The sequence below is a fragment of the Herpailurus yagouaroundi genome, unplaced genomic scaffold (genome assembly GCF_014898765.1).
Source record: "Herpailurus yagouaroundi ecotype Mexico unplaced genomic scaffold, PumYag 28, whole genome shotgun sequence".
Lineage (NCBI taxonomy): Eukaryota > Metazoa > Chordata > Mammalia > Carnivora > Felidae > Herpailurus > Herpailurus yagouaroundi.
In genome coordinates this window covers 1,795,023-1,815,864 of record NW_024412376.1, presented here as the reverse complement: position 1 = coordinate 1,815,864, position 20,842 = coordinate 1,795,023, and the positions used below count along the sequence as shown (strand labels likewise).

General features: G+C 36.9%; 1 protein-coding gene across 7 annotated transcripts in view; it reads right to left on the bottom strand.

The window, feature by feature from the left end:
* The window catches only part of RNF170 (ring finger protein 170), a 44,662-nt gene that overhangs the window by 3,674 nt on the left and 20,146 nt on the right, over window positions 1–20,842 (bottom strand). For all 7 annotated transcript variants that reach the window (XM_040445366.1, XM_040445282.1, XM_040445687.1 and 4 more), the window contains 4 exons: window positions 15,431–15,506; window positions 12,152–12,260; window positions 8,112–8,185; window positions 3,276–3,386 (listed from right to left, as the gene is read on the bottom strand). In XM_040445366.1, coding sequence (XP_040301300.1) covers window positions 3,276–3,386; window positions 8,112–8,185; window positions 12,152–12,260; window positions 15,431–15,506 — 370 coding nt within the window. The remainder of the gene's footprint in view (window positions 1–3,275; window positions 3,387–8,111; window positions 8,186–12,151; window positions 12,261–15,430; window positions 15,507–20,842) is intronic.

Below are 20,842 nucleotides of genomic sequence, written 5' to 3'. Positions count from 1 at the left end.
TACACTACTGGTGGGAATGAATGGCCTCCTTGGAAACAATCTGGCAGTTCCTCTAAATGTTAAACATAGAGTTATAATATCAAGCAATTCCATAATGAAGTATATACCCAGGAGAAATGAAAACATATGTCCACAGAAAAACTGGTACACAAATGTTAATGGAACATTATCCATAATAGCCAAAAAACAGAAACAATTCAAATGTCCATCAACTGAATGGATAAACAAAATGTGATATATTTGGCCACAAAAAGCAATGAAGTTCTGATAGATGTATTACAACAGGGATGAACCTTGAAAACACTAAGTGAAACAAGCCAAAGACAAAAGGCCAAATACTATATGATCCCATTTCAATGAAATGACGAAATATTCAAAGTAGCCAAATCTATAGAGACAGAAAGTAAATTAGTGGTTGCCAAGGGCTGGGGGTAGGGAACAGGAAAGGGGACAATGGGAAAGGATGGCTAAAGCTTTTGGAATGATGAAAATATTCTAAAATTAATTATGGTGATAATCCAATTATATTTACTCTGAATACATGAAAGACCATTGAACTGTATACAGGTTGCACTTTATGACATGTAAAATACATCTAAATAAAGCTGTTAAAATAAGTACTAGTATCTATTTGTATTGCTTCGAGCGAGTTAGTTTATCCTCTGACTGCAAACTTCTCATTTGTTTTGTGTAGTTTGTTTGTTGACTACATGATCTAGAAGGTCCTGTGTGGTAATGAACTACCATGACTTCTCAATATAACTTCTTTCTTTATCTCATTTCTCAGGGGCTAGGAGATGCAGAGAAACTGACCAAAGGAAGAAAGTCACTTCCTGTGGTCATTCCACTGTAACAGTTCAGCTATTTTTAATAATCTGTATAATTCCTATATATCCAAATCTAGGTATGTATCTTGTGTGTTTAACAAGTACCAAATGAGAGGGAGGGGGAGATAAAAATGGGAAGAACTATTTTCTAAGGAAACAGTTTTATAAACTCCACCAGATTATCTTATAAATCCTTTTTGGAAAACTGGTCACAAAAAACAAAATGGTCTTTTTAGAATCATTCTAAATGTTAATTTCCTATTCTTTATGGGAGAAACTAATATTGAAAGCAAGACAGGTGCACAACTTTCACAAAGTCTATAGTCAGTTACTTTAAATATTCTAGTGACCAGATAGGATATCTTTTGAATATTTTTCTGTCCTTTATCAGAGCTATTTGTTCACTTCTCAGATGGTGTCATTTATATAAAATCTATAATAAATAGATAAGAAGTATGAAATGGGTTATTAAGAAATGTTTATATATTAATCACAATCTTACTTCAACTTTGGAGGTGACAGAATATCAAACTAAGAGCTAAATGTTTCTATTACACTATAATTTCATAACCTACAAAGATTTCTTATTTATTATATATCTGATATGTACCAAAAAAGTAATAATTGAGCAATGGTATGCTTCACACTTACAAATATTAATAGATATCTTAAAATGATTTATTTTTAAGGTCAGTGGTAGTCTTGAATTTGGAACATGTGAATTTTCAAAGAATCATCCTATAGATGTTACTGCAGAATATGTAAAAAAAAATTGCTGGATGAAAAATAGCAGAAGAGGCTCCCAGATAACTGTGGATTAAATTTTCTTTCTGTTTAAACATCTAGAATATTTACCCTTTATCCACATGGGTATGCCTTTAAAGGTATATGACATCACAGTATAAGGAACATGTGCAAGGGTGCACAAGAGCACACAAGTGTTTAATACTGAAGCATTTTAACAGCTTATATTCTTGATGGAAAGTAGTAGTATCAATTCTTAAGGATAGCTTATTAATCTATTCAACAAATATTAAGGGCCTACTGTATACCAGGGCACTGAAATTGGCAATGAGAATATAACAGTGAATATATAAACATGGTCGTTGCCCTTATGAAGCTTTTAGTTTACTGAGAAAAGGATACTGAACAAGATTTGAGTACTGTTTGTAATAAATGCTACAAAGGGAAATGTGTAGAGGACAATAATAGAGAATACCTTAGCTGATCAGGGCAACCCTCTTTGAAGAAGGTCTATTTAAGAGAGACCTAAAGGATAACAAGAGCAGAGGGACAAGCACCCCAAACCAAGGGGTCACATGTGAAAGCATTAGATGGAAAGACTTGGAGTGTATTTTGAGAGCTGAAAAGTGACTGGTGGAGGTGAAGCATTTTGGGTGAGGGGAAGGGAGGGACCAGGTCATACAGGGCTGTGTAAGCACAGTAAGGAGTTGGAACATTATTCCACAACATTGGAAGTTTTAAAATATAAGAATATCATGGTCTTACTTATGTTTTCAAAATATCACTTGGGCTGCTGTGCAGAGAAAAAAGTCACAGTGAAGAGGCCACTTGCAGTTATTCTAAGCAAGAGATGATGGTGGCTTGGGCTAGTATGATGGCTATAGACACAGGACATTTTTATGAAATTAAAATGACAGGATCTCCCAAAAAGAGAGAAAAAAATGATACAACTTATTTATAGATCAGATGAAGGGAATGAGGGAAAGGAAATCAAAACAATTAAGACTGAAAAAAGACTAAACTGAGTTGAGGAGACAAGCAATTCAATACTGTACATGTCACGTTTGAGGTACCTATGGAACATCCAAGTGGATATGGAAATGTATAGTCTAGAGCTCAGAGGAGAGGTCTAGGCCCTCCATATAAATCTGTACTTAGAATATTCTGATTTTTGAAGTACATAGTCATGCACATGTTTCTAGAATTGTTAGATTTTGAAAAAACTGGAATGAGTCAGTAAAATGTGACACTATATAATCTATCAAACGCCTTTTTTGGGAGGAGGAGGTAAACTGTAAAATGAACGTGTTCTTTAAAAATCAAATGTTTTTGAGTAACTAAAATGATATACCAAAAAAACTGCCTAACGCCGAGGGTTACTTAGGAAAACATTTCAAACAGGAAACCAGGGTAAGTAAAAAAGAGGAAAACACAACTGTAAAACTTTTCAGAAGATCCCAAGTTATAAGCCTCTTTTATAAAGACTTTTATAATATTTTTTTTTTTTTTTTTTGGACAGAAAACTGTAGTTCTTGGAAAAGCTGTAACTCAGTGATTGACAATGATGAAGTTTGTTAAAACTTTACCTAAACACATAAACAATGAGATTCTTTTACAGTCAAAGAATACTTGTTGGTAAATCTCACCTTATCAAAGAGAAGTATCATTATACTGTAACTTTGCACCTGCTATAACATTACTTACAGATCTGGGCTGCCCTGAGAATCTCCGGTTATAATCATTAATATCTTGACGCAATGATACAACATCCTGAGACTGGTCATTTTCACCAAATACTGTTAGCAGTAAAGTTACCTGTATATTACAAAAAACAAACAAAAAAACACTGTTAAACCTTTCTACAGCATTAATTTTTTCATTTTGTGTTATTATTCAACAGAATGAGAAAAGCTTCTAAATTTATATTTCACTCATTTCCTTTAATAAAGGCAACATGGGAAAGAAAGTAAGTTATCACTGCCTTACAATAAAATCCAATGCAAAATGTAATCTGAATTCCTATAAAATCAAATGCGTACCTTAACCAAACACGGGTTCTAATATGTTCCAGTTCACACCAGGGATAAAGCCAGTAGTTCTCTGTTTGAACTAACAAATATTTGAAGATACAAGAACTGAAAAAAATATTCAGGGGCAAAGTGACATAAAAATATATATCACTCTGAGACAGAAAAATTAGGGAAGTTGGTTTTGTTTTTTTTTTTTTTTGAGGAGGGGGGGTTCGCATGCAGGGAGGGGCAGAGAGAGACAGAGAGAGACAGAGGGAGAGAGAATCCCAAGCAGGTTCCGTGCTGTCAGTACAGAGCCCAACATGGGGCTCGATCCTATGAATGGTGAGATCATGACCTGAGCTGAAATCAAGAGCAGGACACTCAACCAACTGAGCCACCCAGGTGCCCCTGGAATTTCTTTTTTTGATCAAAATTATTCTTCAACCTCACTGGTATTTGAAATATCTTTGAATGCTACCAAACAGAATACAGAGATTAAGTTATTGCAGGGACCCACTCTCAAGCACCCATCTCTACTATAATCAAAAAGGGTAGGGGCACCTGGGTGGCTCAGTTGGTTGAGTGTCCAACTTCGGCTCAGGTCATGATCTTGTGGCCTGTGAGTTTGAGCCCCGCGTCAGGCTCTGTGCCTGTGACACTGTAATATAACACAATATTTTTAGCCTGGTTTCCTCCATGGTAGAGGTGAGTATACACAAATATCACAGGAACATAACTGGGGTAATCTGAAGATGACAGTACTTTGAAAAATCAGTATATTTAAAAATATAACAATGTCTATAGAAATGCTAAATGTATGATGAGATACAAATGGGAAGGAGCAGTAACAGATTTAGGTTTAAATCATCTAGGTGTTTTTATCCTTCATCAGTTCAGCTTTCCAAACAGATGCTTTCCAAACTCAGATGCTTTCCAAACAAAGGACTGACAAAGAACTGAAGGTGGTAGGAAAGCAGGTACAACCTGTTTTCACAAATATGTTAATAAAAATGCATCTTTCAGTAAATAATAATTGAGTACCTATTGTGGGCCAGGCACTGTATTAAGGGCTACATGTACCCCCAAAATGAAGACATAGCCCTGCCCCTTGCTAACCACAACACCCAAGACAGAAGGGGAGGCAGACCTGTTCAACAGCCTGTTACAAAGCACTATGGTGGGGGTTATAATGATGCTTCAGAGGAAGGACTTCTGCTTGGGGTGCTCAGAATACTGGAAACATAAGCTGGCCCTTGAAGTGCAGGTAGGACTATTGGTATGTTAGCGTATACATTCAGGAAGAGAAGTGGTGAGTATGTTACAGTCGGAAGCAGCAGCCTATGCACTATTTCCAGCGAAACAGGATGGGGAGCAGGTATCTGCCACCTGTCTTGCTTCTAGGATGAATTATTCTACAGTTAGGGAACCAAAAGCTATTATATAAAAACAATTTTATCTCCACCTTTTTAGCCTCTAGCAATTTATGGGTGATCCAAAGGATATCACCTGCTAATACATATACACCCTATGAAAAGCCATGGATAGAGCCAAGAAGGGGACAGGTGGTGGAACTAGTTCTTTAATGCTAGACCTATGGCCTGGTCTCAGTGTTGCTGGCAGATAGCTAAAGATTATGAGAGGTGGTACTGGCAAATAAACTTCAGTGTTGACTGCTTGTGTCACATATTAAATCAGCCACAGAGGCAGTGCCCAAAACAAAAACAAAAACAAAAACTATTTTCCTCCTGCCATGTGCTACAAAGTCAAATGTGAAAGACGCAGAATTTGGGAATGTACAAGCAAGGAGGAAAAGAGATAAAGCCCTGAACCTCTCTCTCTACACCAAAAAGGGAGGCAGTAATGGGGGTAAGTGGATGGCCAGAACAAAGGTTGAAAGTATCTGTGCATGTGCATTCATATAACAATAAGTCCAAAAATCAGACAAAATTAAACAATAATCTTAGAGATGCATGTTAAGGTAATAAACCTATAAAGAAAATCAAGGAAATGCTTATCATAAAAGTCAATAGTAGTTGCCTCTAGAAGATGTAGGAGAGAGTAGAGATTTGGAAGGGGTCCCGAAGAAATTTCTGGGGGCTGTTGGCCAGTTTCTACTTCATCTGAGTGGTGATTATTGAAGTGTTGCTTTGTGGTAATGCAATAAGCAGTACTTCTTTGTTTTGTGTATGTCTGTTATATTCTACCAAGAATTTTTCAAAAATTGTCACCTCTTCTATCATTTTGTTTATTTTCTGATCTCTGTGCGTTTATGCCTTTACAAAATGTCTTGTTCTTTTAGTGGGGTGGCAAGCAATAGTAAATATATGTGTTCAATTTGACAACTTGGAAGCTCTCTATCCTTTTTAGGACTTCATTTTGCACTTTGGAAGACTTCCTAAGGAGCTGCTGTCTTTTTCATGTTCATAACTCATTACTAGAAAGGTATTTTTATTTTAATTTTCTTAATGTTTATTTATTTTGAGAAAGAGAGAAAGACAGAGTGTGAGCAGGGGAGGGGCAGAGAGACAGGGAGACACAGAATCTCTGTGTGTTAGCACAGAGCCCTATGCGGGGCCTGAACCCACAAACCATGAGATCAGGACCTGAGCTGAAGTCAGACACTTAACTGAGCCACCCAGATGCCCCAATATTATTTTAAATGAGAAATAAGTATATAGGAAATTATGAAAAAATAGTATACAACTGTTAGAATGTTCTGTTTTACTACATTTGCTAATTAAAAAACTAAGACTTAATTTTCTCGGGTTTTTCAGTATTTTGTTTTTCCAGTTTGTCAAAGAAATTGAGAAAATGTGGCACATATCATCTGTGCTAACATTTCAGTCTTCAATATATGTTTATAAAAACTGTCTCCCTCCTGAAGTAGCTTCTGTACTAACTATAACGGTCTGATCTGTTCTGGATAATGTAATGTGGTTATGTCTCCAAAAGAGACATTTTATGAGACTGACGCGCTGCCAGCTGCGCTAAGAAGGCACCTTGAAACAGACATTTTATCTGTGTCTCCCTCTCTCTCTGTCCCTCCCCTGTTCATGCTCTGTCTCTGTCTGTCCCATAAATAAAAACGTTGAAAAAAAAATTAAAAAAAAAAAAAAAAGGGGCGCCTGGGTGGCGCAGTCGGTTAAGCGTCCGACTTCAGCCAGGTCACGATCTCACGGTCCGTGAGTTCGAGCCCCGCGTCAGGCTCTGGGCTGATGGCTCAGAGCCTGGAGCCTGTTTCCGATTCTGTGTCTCCCTCTCTCTCTGCCCCTCCCCCGTTCATGCTCTGTCTCTGTCTGTCCCATAAATAAATAAAAACATTGAAAAAAAAAATTAAAAAATAAATAAATAAAACAAAACAGACATTTTAAAAAAATTTATCCATCATAGAAAGCTACCTACACCCTCACTGGAGAAGGGCAGATTAAAAATAAATAAAAAAGGAAAAATATTTTTTTCAAAAGAAGTATATGTAGGGGAAATATCTGTTTAAGCTTGATTAGCTAGTTCAGTTATTCCTTTGCTAGTATTATAATAAAGACTTATTAGAATTTTAGGGAGGATTCATTTAGCAGCTGTTTTTTATTACAACTGAAGGATTTCAAAGGGAATTTCTTTCTTTTTTTTTTTTAGTGTCTGTAAGACCCCCCCCCCCCAAAATAATGGAGGGATGCCTGGGTGGCTCAGTCAATTGAGTGTCCGACTTGGTTTTGGCTTAGCTCATGATCCCAGGGTTGTGGAATTGAGCCCTGCATCAGGCTCTGCACTGAGTGTGGAGCATACTTGAGATTCTCTCTCTCCCTCTGTGCTTCTCCCCCACTAGTGCTCTCTCTCTCTCTAAAATAAAAAAATAAAAATAAAAATAAATAAGGGGGTAACATTATAGAAGTTTGGAAAAATAGAACTACCCTATGATCCAGCATCTGCACTGCTAGGTATTTACCCAAAGGATACAAAAATACTCTAATAGCCAAATTACAGAAATAGCCCAAATGTCCATCGACTGATGAATGGATAAAGAAGATGTGGTATGTATGTACAGTGGAGTATTACTAAGCCATAATAAAAAATGAAATCTTGGCCATTTACAATGATGTGGATGGGGCTAGAAAGTATTATCTATGTGAAATAAGTCAGTCAGAGAAAGACAAATATATGATTTCACTCATATGTGGAATTTAAGAAACAAATGAGCAAAGCGGAAGAAAAAAGAGAGAGAGGCAAACCAAGAAACAGACCCTTAACTATAGAGAACAAACTGATGGTTGCAAGGGGTGGGGGGCGGGTAGGGATGGGTTAAATACATGATGGGATTAAGGAGTGCACTTAATCCCGGATGAGCGCAGGGTGATACATCCAAGTGTTGAATCACTATATCGTACACCTGAAACTAATATTACACTATATGTTAATTAACTGGAATGTAAATAAAAACTTTAATAAAAATAATTCAAAATTTAGATACAGAAATTATAAAAATTTACAAAATAAACTAGCATAAATGATGCTTTCTGGATACAAACATTACCGTTTGTCTACAGATTGGACAACTGATTGCCCCAAGCCATGAACCGTATCGCCAGTATGCAATAATGCAGGTACCTAATGAGAAAAAAAACCATTAATACTGATGTTTTAAATTTTAAAGCCCATGAGTCCTCAGAAAGTTTCAAATTTGAAATATTTTTATAGCATCATCTTATTTTAAAATATTTTTATTTCATTTCATTTCAGGCAAATTCAAATCTGGTAATAATTCCCAGCCATTAAAAAATATTTTTATTTGAACTACCAATTAAGATAAAATTATACAATCCAAAGCAAGAATACATTAACTGCTTCAATACTGTGAGGCTTAATAGAAAATACTGCATTTCCTATGTAAAATAAATGAACATCACTGCAAATATGATAACCAACAAATCACAGCATAAATTTTCTGTTCCAAATGGTATATATGTTACAAAAACATAGCTTCTATTTTTTTAAAAATTTAGAATGCCAAATTACAGTAGTATCAATAGTAATAATAAAGTACTATGAATAAGGAACCAAAGGATACAAAAATTACATGCTATCTGACCTAATAAAGTTTATAATCTAGTTCAATAATTCAACCAACTTTTGTACTGGATAGATACGATTTTTCTGCCTGAAGGTGTTCATGAGCAGCAAAACAACTAAACACAGCTTAAAGGAAGAGTTTATAGACCTCAAAATTAGCAGGTAAGCTAAGTGTATAAGCACTAAAGTTCAGACCAGTAACAAATGAAGAAGGAATATTTATTTTATTTTATTTATTTATTTATGAAGAAGAAGAAAGAGGAGGAGGAATACTTTAAAATCCTATCTGATGTTTAAGGGCCCAATTCATTTCTTCTCTGCAGGACGCCTGTTTGTCAGACCATTCAGGTCCCATTGTGAATCTGAACTAAGTGCTTCCAGTCTCACTTCTACCTCCAAGATCTTTTCTGTATTCTTTAAAAAAAATTTTTTTAAGAAGAGTTTTTTTCTAATGTTTATTGATTTCTGAGAGAGAGAGAGAGAGAGAGAGAGAGAGAAAGAGAGAGTGCGAGCAAGGGGCAGAGAGAGGGAGGGAGACACAGAATCTGAAGCAGGCTCCGGGCTCTGAGCTGTCAAGATAGAGCCCAGTGCGGGGCTTGAACTCACGAACCATGAGATCGTGACCTGAGCCGAAGTCGGATGCTTAACAGACTGAGCCACACAGGCGCCCCATCTGTCTTCTTCTTATCCTTGTCTTAGCAACCTAGGTTAGCCCTTCTGCGTTCCTTATTCTGATTCTTCCAGATCAAATAAATGTCTAGAATTTGGAATAAGCAATGACAGTCAAATTGAGAAGTCCAAGGCGACATACTGAAATCAATCAGAAGGTAGTTAAATCTCAAACTATGTAATATTAACTTTAAGTACAAAAGGTATGTAGGAGAGAGAATTCTGGGATATATCAGAGAGTCATTTGTAGATGAGAAAGGATTTGAACTGAACTTTGTAGGATAGGTAAGATTTAGAAATAGAAAACAGGAGGGAGGATGCTCCAAGTTTTATGAATAGCAAAGAGCAAATACCAGAAGTAGAACTAAGTGGTATGTAAAGAGACTGGTGAGCATCCAACGGGCTAAGCAAAGGCTATCCAAATTGGACATTACAGTGACTGTGGGGAAAAACTGGTTCAGTGATTTAAAGATGAATTTAAAAGCTAAAGAATTTTTATCTGATATCTTTTCCTACTTTCAGAGTGCTATGTTAGCTAATATTTATTAATTTGAGCAATCTAATTTCATACAGAAACTATATGAAAGCAAAACTTATAAATCTTGTCAGTATTAACATCTGTAATGATGCCTTAGTTTTATCTATGACCTTTTCACTCAAAAGTTCAATGTGTTTTGACATATGTTAACTTATTTAATCCCACATCTCTTTTCTACAAAGTGGGGTACAGATGTCCTTGTTTTGCAAATTATGTAATGGCCACTGCCTGCACAGAAAAACTATGGTCCAGCAAATCAAACACTTCAGTTCACACACATCAGCTGTGATATGCTTAATGTTTTCCCTTTTCTTCAACATTCCCCCTGTATAAAAAGAGAGATCCACCTAAATAAGATGGTGGGAGAGACAATGACATTAATCTGGGTCACAATCTCTCTCAATCTATTTATTTGTAAAATGGGAAAAACACCTCATAAGACTGCTGGAGAATTAAATAAAACAATGTGGGTTACAAATGCAAGTAAGATGAAGTCTGTTGCTGTTATTATTCTTAACACACTGTAAAGGAACAGAACTGTAGTTCCATATATAGGAACCAAGCTAAGGTGCTCTGGATATATACGGTATCAATATACTTGAACTACCATTCAAAGAAACACATTTCTGTTTGAGAAGCTGAGTAACAAGTTTTTTGAATCTGTGAACCTAGAGACAGTAAATAAGTGTCTAGCAAGTACAGCAGGATATCAGAAGCAATCTAGCCAATTACGTCAGACCCAGAAACCAAGAACACAATACGGCCATCTTTGAAGTGACTAGGTTATCCACTCAGTGAATTACCTAAGCCTGGGCTGGCAAATAGAGTTCATCTAGCCTGCCAAACCGCACTGATTCTTAACACCTGTCCAAAGTATTGTGTTAAAGGATGGCCATTTAGGCCATATCCAGACTAAGAAAGAATGTCCAATTGATTAGGAATATCTACCAGAGGTTCGAGAGGGGGAAAAGTATCTGCTTTCTCTGTAGTCATTTAATTCCCTGTAGCTGATCTTTCATAATTTTGCTGCTCATTAGCATTCCCAACAGACAAAGACACTGAAATAAGTGTTTTATAACTTGTTAGCTACTTTAGGCAAAACCTTTAGGGAAGACAATGAAATTAATGGATGATGCAATAATAGGACTGGTCAGGTATAGAAAAGGTATAGAAAACCCTGCATTGCATGATATGGATTTCAAAGTATTTATGCCATCCCTGAGAGCATAAATAATAGCACTATATACCTAATAATTCTATATAATCCCAAACAAAAGATACAATAGGGAGAAAGAAACTTAAAGGATCATTGTATGCTATATTTTAAATTAGTCTTAAAATGGAAAATGGGTACATTTTGGGAACAATTAGAACCCTATCTTGAATATAGCCATTGGAACAAGAAAGAAATACTACAAATAAAACAACAGGTCTAGTGAATGGATAAATGTTAAGTAGAGAGTAGTTATGTAAGCCACTAATCACGTAATAGAATTGATCACAGGGTTTGAAGTAGACCTACATTTAAAATCTGGCTCTTTCTCTGGCTGGGTTACCCTTTATAAAATTTCTTAGCTCAGTTTCAGTTTCCTCGTATCTGGAGTTTGACACAATGAAGTAACTTAAATGTTCAGCACATAGCAGGTATGTAGTAACTGACTCTCCTCAATCTCATAGGAGCACAATAAGCAATGACTATATGATACCTCGTTCTCTATGAAATCTTTCTGGAGGAAAGAAATGCCCAGAGATAGAAAGCACCCCTTACTGATACTAAGTAAGTGTGAAATTGGTGTTCCCTTCTTGTCATACTATATGCTCTGTGTTCTTATTCTCTCTTACAAACCCTCCTAAGGTCACACACACACACACAACAGGCTAATAACTTTTGTGCTGACGCAGGATAAAAAGGAGGTAGGAGAGCTAAGGGAAGGTCTTGGGCAGGGTCCTTGAGAGAACCTTCCTGCCTTGGGAAGGACTACCAAAAAGTGATAAACAATGAAGGATTCAATGAATCCCTCATGGTATTCATATACTTGAATTACCATTCAAAGAAACACATTTCTGTTTATTGAGAAGTTGAATAATTAGGTTTCTTTTAATCTTTGAGCTCACAGATACTAAATAAAAGTGGCTAACAGGATATCAGAAGCAACCTACCCCACTTGTGAAATATAAAATGTAAATTAGGAATAATTTAATAATAAATAAAAAGTAAATTAGGAATCCAGCCCATGTACATTTATGGGTCTTGGTCTAAATAGTCACTTTTACCAAATATACTATTGTTTGCTTACCACAAAAAAGATGTCCACAGTTTGTTTCAACAGGGAAGGAGGCTTGATGTAAACAGATTGGACAATACATGTCAGTGTAGAACTGCTGTCGAGCAGCAGCAGGGGCATCCTGAGGCGAAAACAGGGATTCATAATTACACAATGCACACAGGCTTTCAAAGTTATCTCTTAATTATACTTAAGAACACAGTCAATAGTGTATAATCCTCATCAAGTTTTAGATGTGCATTAGCTTAAAATCTTATAAGTTTGATAAAATTATGAAGCCAAATTGTTGTTTTATTAAGCTCCACGGTCTCTACCTTCCTTCCTGAGCACATTTTAAAGACAAAAACCTACATTGACTCAGGAGTTTCTCTTTCACTGTTAGAATGACTATGTTATTCTGAGAAACACAGGCTGAGCTAATGCAAAAGCTAAAGATATATCAAGTGGTTTCCCAAGTAATAGCTTTTAATCATTTCTTACATCTTTTTCATTCATACATTCCTGGTAAGTGTTGCACGTATGCCGTGCCTCACAAAGGGACCAGAATTAAACTTGCAAAGAATATTGGTCATTTTGGAAGAAGGAAATTTAATACCATTGGTACCTTAAACTTAATCTTCCACATGGTCAGATTAGTAAAATTTAATGTTCCCCAGTTACATCACTGTTATGAGATTGTAATAGGAATGTTGAATAGAATCATCACTACAAGAAGCATCCAGATATCAAAGAACCCATCAGAATGCAAGTGCTATGAAGGAGCACTTTACCTATAGGACTCGCTGCAGTGACCCAGGCACTGGAAGGAATCTAGCACAGTATGTAATGTGTATCTTTGAAGATACTTACAAAAAACTATATTCACAGCACCCAGCACACCTCTTATAAAGTAGCCAGCATTAAAAACGTCAAATACCAAAAAAAAAAAAAAAAAAAAAATAGAATTCACTAAATATGAACTATTCTTAGTTGTAAACCAAATCAAAGATTTTTGTCACCTGGGTGCCTGGGTGGCTCAGTCGGTTGAGCATCTGACTTTGGCTCAGGTCATGATCTCACAGTTTGTGAGTTTGAGCCCTGCGTCAGGCTCTGTGCTGACAGCTGGGAGCCGGGAGCCTGCTTCAGATTCTGTGTCTCTTTCTCTCTCTGCCCCTCCCCCACTTGTGCTCTCTCAAAAATAAATAAACGTAAAAAAAAAAAAAATATTTGTCACCTAAAACTAATAAACATAACCAAAATCTCCTATTTCTTATCAGTCCTAAAATACTAGAATATTCTATAAGCTATGGTCACACCTTGATGTTATAGTCTTTTATATTATTTAAAACAGAAAAACAGAAAAACACATAGCACTTAATTAAGTCTCCCTCTCTACCTTTTATCTTATTATTCTTTGTAAATTAACTAAAACAAAACAAAAACAATTACCAGTTACCAGTGCTGTCCAACCAAACTTTTTGCAGTAATGGGTATCTCCTTTATATCTTTGAGTATTGAGTCCTTGAAAGGTGACTAGTGTAATTAAAACATACTGAAATTTAAATTGTATTTAATTTTGGTCAATTTAAAATTAAATGGCTACATATGGGTAGTGGTTACCATACAGACCCGCATAGGAAGAGCTAGGTCACTAGCTTTATTCTAACTAAAGCTACATGCCATGTGTGAGGTAGGTGAACTGGAAAGTGGTGCAAAGAAATCTGGAATATCCAGCTCAGTGTAGGACTTCTGGATAGCCAGATCTATTCATGTAATTCCAGTGTGCATTTAAGTAAATCTTAGTGATCTAACATGTTAGATGGGAATGATACTTGTTGCCTTACTTGTGTTTGCAGATTAAATAAGATAGTTGTAATGTGACAGCACTCTGTAAATTATAAAACACTATCCCAGTATGAATTATTAATAACAACAGCCCTTGAACAGAGTACTATTAACATGCTTAAGCTATTTTTACATCAGTGAATTGAAATGTTATGAAGGCAGGAATTCTTGTTTGTTTAGCTCACAACTGAATCCTCAATGCCCACAACAATGTCTGACATATGGTAGATGTTTAATAAATATTTGGTGAATGGATAAATTATAAAACCCTCTTTGGAATTAAAATTTAATTGGTGGGAAATCAATTTTTAAGGGTTGTTTTTTTTTTGATATTAGCTACCTTGGCATGCAGGTGTATAATATCCTACTTATTCCAGCCTTCATGAAATACATTTCTGGTTCGTAGAGAGTCCATTTGGTTAAAAGCAAAGAAGAGGCAGAAAAGTTTTCTTTTTTTGCCTAACTAGTTTTATTAACTTTGACCACTGAAGAAAAAGAAGAGGAAAAAAAAAAGCCACCCCTTACAGTCATTTCTTTGTAGGTCTTAGATATTAGAAAAATAGCTTATCTAGGGTGCCTGGGTGGCTCAGTCAGTTAAGCATCTCACTCATTTCAGCTCAGGTCATGATCTCATGGTTTGTGAGACTGAGCCCCTCGTCAGGCTCTGTGCTGACCGCATGGGGCCTCCTTGGGATTCTCTCTCCCTCTCTGACCCTCCTTTGCTTGCATGTGCACATGTGGTCTCTCTCTCAAAATAAATAAATAAACTTAAAAAAGAAAAATAGTTTTTCCATTACATTTCATTAAAGCCCAATTAGATAGTTATTATTTCCTCACAAATAACTAATAGGAAAACTGCCGGGGTTTTTTTTGTTGTTGTTTTTTTAATGTTTATTTTTGAGAGTGAGAGTGTAAGCAGGGGAGGGGCAGAGACACAGGAAGACAGAGAATCCAGAATGGGCTCCAAGTTGTCAGGGCAAAGACTATGTGGGGCTTGAACCCACAAACCGTGAGATCATGACCTGAGGCAATGTCTGATGCCCAACTGAGCCACCCACACACCCCGGAAAACTGCTGTTTTTAAAGCAGTTTTGGGGCGTCTGGGTGGCTCAGTTGGTTAAGTGTCCAAGTCTTGCTATCGGCTCAAGTCATGATCTCACAGGTTCAGGAGTTCAAGCCCCACATCCAGCTCCCACTGAAAATGTGGAGCCTGCTTGGTATTCCCTCTCTCTCCCTCTCTCTCTCAGAATAAACAAACATGCACATGAAAACATTTGAATAGTTAAAACTAGTCATTTGCCTAATCTGAAAATATACAATCAATAGAATCACTTAAATTAGTACAGCAGGAGAACACCCCATGTTTCCAAACAGTAATTTATTGTTTCATCACCATTTCATATGTAAGGAGAATAGCAACATCTACCCCTTACATAAATACACATATTTATATAATAGCAATAGTACCTGTTCTGTTTGAAGTTGCTCCCGAAGCACCCTTACTAATTCTTGGTTTTCTGGGTGAATGTTTTGATGGGCGTTTCTGTTAAATAAAATATAATAAGCTTTGAATACAAAATATTGCCAGATGAATCCGTTTTCTTTATGGCTCTAATTTTCAACCAAGAACTTCATAAACGTAAATGATGGCACACAACTGTACTCCAATTCCAGGACCGAACATTCCAGACTACTCTGTGAGGCGTTCTAAGGTTACCGAATACAGCTGATTTCAGGTTCAGCTGGCAAATGATGAAATCCAGAGGCCTAGCACCTTATAGATTTGATGTAACTGCAGGCTTACAAATCATCTAAAGAACGATTAACATGTTTATTTCTTTTTTTTTTTTAATTTTTTTTTTTCAACGTTTATTTTTGGGACAGAGAGAGACAGAGCATGAACGGGGGAGGGGCAGAGAGAGAGGGAGACACAGAATGTGAAACAGGCTCCAGGCTCTGAGCCATCAGCCCAGAGCCTGATGCGGGGCTCGAACTCACGGACCACGAGATAGTGACCTGGCTGAAGTCGGACACTTAACCGACTGCGCCACCCAGGCGCCCCTAACACGTTTATTTCTTCTGCAAAATTCCTTCAAAATAAACTATATAATTCTAGATATTATTATGCATTTGAACACTTTTGCATATCTAATTAGATCTTTCTCCCATAGAGCTTTTCACAGATCTTCATAGAGCTTTTATGAGGAAAGGGGGACAAAACAACAGAAAATAAAACTATGTCATACAGAAAAACCCAGACGTAACATACCACTTATACCTTAACATTAACAATTAAAAGGGAGATTCAAAGGCAAGAATTTAGTGGCTGATACACAAGGATGAGATAAGGTATGTGGGTATTGGAAATTGGAAGGGGTGGTTTAGGTTGGCAGGGTGGGGTTGAAGATTCCATCTGAATCACAGCTTAATTCCATTTGGCTGTAACAGTTTCTTCTAAACTTAAACATTTTTTAACAGCAATATTTTAAGTCCACAAAATCCCAGTGTTACTTTATATAAGAGCCTTTATTCCCTGGGTGAGCTAATACCCAACAGTGATAAAAACTCTAAATCAATAACTTAATGGGACATGGAAAACTTTTTAAAATACATCTTACGATTATTCAATTTTTAGTAAAAAATCCAAATTTTAGGAAAAAAGCTGACAGAAAAGAACCATTAGTTTTGAAGAACATTAAAAAAGTCAAATTTCTTTTTGGTTTTAATTTTTTTAATGTTCATTTTTGAGATAGAGAGACAGAGTGTGAGCAGGGGAGGGACAGAGAGAGAGGGAGACCCAGGATCCGAAGCAGGCTCCAGGCTCTGAGCTGTCAGCACAGGGCCCGATGCAGGCCCCACGAACTACAAGATCAGGACCTGAGCCGAAGTCGGACACTTAACCAATTGAGCCACCCAGGAGCCCCCCAAAAAGTCAAATTTCTAATCAGAAACTAAACATAAATGTAACATAGCTACTTGAACTGTTTAAACATCTTAAATTCTGGTGGATTATTTATTTTAAATATTACCTTCTTATGACTGAATAACGATCTCTGTGGTGGAAACAATCTATCCGGAACAGCACAAGGAACCATTTCATTTAAGTGTCAATAACTACCTACCTAAACAGCATTTCTCTGTTCTTTGACAGTGGAAAACCATTCCCTTCTCCTTGAAAGAAAGACAGTTACTACTTTTCAGAGTACACATATAAACCATATAACTGGAAGGTCTTTCTTTTGGTTTCTTTCCATAAAAGAAAAGATACAAGATTGTAAAATCTAGTAGTAGAATGTTAGAAAAGTCAAAGTATAACCAAAGAACAAGATAAACAGCCTGAGATGTTGAACGCAGCCTGTAGTTTAGGCAATTAAATGGGATTAGCAACTGTGAGTCCAGAACCAAAAATCTAGAAAATAATGGGATAATTAAGACAGACTGAAAGTGAGATTAGAAAACCTCAAGACGTGATCACTTCAGCGATGAGAAAATGACAGCATCTGACACTAGGTCTAAAGATGCCGAGGAAAACAATGGCTCTAATACAGAAACAAAATATATCATTTACCAATGATTTATGGTCCTTTGTTATTCATGAAAGGAGAAACCAAAATTATCAAACCAGTTATGTGGCTCTGGAAAGAAGTCAGGAATCTCTGATAAGAGGAAATAAATGATATCCAAACTCTGGGTCAAGAAACAAAGTCTGAATCAAAGTTCACAAATGTGCAAGAGCAAATCTGTGGTTTATAGGTTAAACTGCTTACCAAACCCTTTGCACTGGTTTTTAGTATGTCAACTAATGGCAGCTATTCATAACAGCTTAAGAAGGGAGGACAAAAAGATTTAGAAAGAAATATAACTGTAATACACTGCTGAAGGAAATTAAAGAAGACATAAATAGAAAGACATCCTGTGTTCATAGACTAGAAGACTTAATATTTTTAAGATGTCAGTACTACCCAAAATGACCTATTTACAGATTCAGTGCAATCCCTGTCACATCCCAACAGGATTCTTTGCAATATAGAAAAACCCAGATCTCAGGAAGATGGCAGAGTAGGAGGACCCTGAATTCACCTCCTATGGACACATCAAGGCAACAACTACATACAATACAATTCACTCTGGAACTGAAGACTGGCAGAACAGCTCCTCCACAGCTAAAGATATAAAGAGAAGTCCACATCAAGAAGGGTAAGGGCAGAGATGTGGTCAAGAACCAAACCCTCTACACAGTATCCCACAAGTGGGAGGGATATCACAGGCATGAAGGTCAACTCTGAAAAGGGAGATAAAGCTTTACATTGGGCATCCCCAGCCTTGGGGAACTGCACTGCATTCGGCCTATGTAGCCAGATGCTTATGGGAGACAGTTCTGATACTCTCTTTCTACCTTGCTAACCTTGTTAGTCCTGCTCGCCCCATCCCAGCATTCACCTGTGGAACTGCCCCACCCAATCATTCTACCCTGGCAGGCACCCTTTCAAAGTGGTTCCTGCCCTGGTGCACCCAGCAAGCAGTCCTGGCTAGAACTGGCATCTGCTCCAAAGCAATTCCTGCCCCAGAGAGGGAGGAGAGCCAGCCCCGCACACCAGCATGGCTGCAGCAGATGTGGCTAGGACGCTCAGCCGGTGGTGCAGGAACCAGCCCCACCCACCATAGCAGCAGCAACACACATGCCCAGGCACAAGCAGATAGCACCTGCAGCCTACAGAGAGGACACCATTGGAGCACCTGGTTCTAGTGATGGAGGTATGGGGGATGGGATTGTGCTACTGGGCCCCAAAGCACACCTTCTACAGAAGGCCAATATCTTCAAGACTAGGAGACCTAGCTGACATACCTAATACATAGAAACAAACACAGAGAATCAGAAAAAATGAGGGATGGAAGATTATGTTCCAACCAAAAGAACAAAACCAAACTGGAGAAAAAAGAATTAAACAAAACAGAGATTAAATAGTCTACACGATGAAGAGTTCAAAATAATGGTCATAAACATTTTCACTGTACTTGAGAGAAGAGTAGATGAACTCAGTGAGAACATTACAAAGAGAAAACATAAAAAAAGAACCAATCAAAGCTGAAAAAAATACAGTAAGTGCAATCAAAAATACACTAGAGGGAATCAACAACAGAAGAGAGGATACAGAAGAACAATTCAACGAATGGAACACAAGGTAGGGGAAAGCATCCAAGCTGAACAGAAAAAAAGGATTTTTTAAAAAATGAGGATAGGTTAAAGGATCTTTATGACAATATCAAGCATACTAATATTCACAATTATGGGGGGATCCAGAGGCAGAAGAAAAATAGAAAGGGGCAGAAAACTTACTTAAGAGATAATAGCTGAAAACTTCCCTAAACTGGGGAAAGAAACAGATATCCAGGTCTAGGAAGCACAGAGAATCCCCAAAAATATGAACCCATAGCAGTCCACACCAAGACACATAATTAAAATGCCAAAAATTAAAGATAAAGAGAGAATCATAGAAACAGCAAGAAAAAAAAATAGTTATATACAAGGGAAACCCCATAAAGTTATCAGCTGGTTTTTCACAGAAACTTTGCAGGCCAAAAAAGGTCTGGTATGATATATTCAAACTCTAAAAAGAAAACGCCTATAACCAAGATTACTCTATTTGCCAGAGTTGTCATTCAGAATTGAAGGAGATATAAAGAGCTTCCCAGACAAACAAAAGTTAAAGGAGTTCATCACCACTAAACCAGCCTTATAAGAAATGTTAAATGAAACTTTAAGCAGGGGGAAAGAAAAAAGTCAAAACTATAAGTAACAACATTATGAAAGGAAAACATTTCACTGGTAAAAGCAAACATACAGTAAAGTTAGTAGATCGTTCATTTATAAAACTGCTATGAAGGTTAAAATACAAAAGTAGTAAAATCAATTATATCTACAAAAACTAGTTGAGATATGCAGCGCACACAGGACAGGGGTGCCTGGCTGACTCAGTTGGTAGAGCATATGAATCTTGATCTAGGGTTGTGAGTTCAAGACCCACATTGGGTGTAGAGCTAACTCAAAAAAAAAAAAAAGATACACAAAATAGAAAGATGCAAAATATGACATCATATACATAAAACATGCAAGGAAGGAACAAACATGTATTGCTTTCAGAATATTTTCGATCTTAAACAACCTTCCACTTAATGTAGACTGCTATATATACATAGGATATTACATATGAATCTCACGGTAACCACAAACCCAAATCCGACAATAGACACACAAAAAATAAAGAGAAAGTAATACAAGTAAACACTAAAAAAAGTAATCAAATAACAAGGGAAGAGAGCAAAAGAAAAAGAAGGAAAAGAGAACAAAAACCAGAGAATACCTGACAAAATGGCAATAACTTCATACCTATCAATACTCACTTTTTATTATTTTTTCATCATAGTAAGTGCACTCTTTAATCCCTATCAGCTAATTCACCCTTCTCCCCACCAATCTCCCCTCTGATAACCATAAGTGTGTTCTCTATAGTTTTGTCTTTCTCACTCTTTTTTCCTTGCTCATTTGTTCTGTTTCTTAAATTCCATATATGAATGAGACCATATGGTATTTGTCTTTCTCCAACTTATTTCACTCAACATTACACTTTCTAGCTCTCTCCATATTGTTGCAAATGACAAGATTTCATTCTTTTTTATGGCTGAATAATATTCCACTACATTTGTATACCACATCTTTTTATCCATTCATCTATAGATGGACACTTGGTGGGGGCACCTGGGTGGCTCAGTCAGTTGAGCATCCGACTTCAGCTCAGGTCATGATCTCACAGCCTGTGAGTTCGAGCCCCGTGTCAGGCTCTGTGCTGACAGTTCAGAGCCTGGAGCCTGCTTTGGATT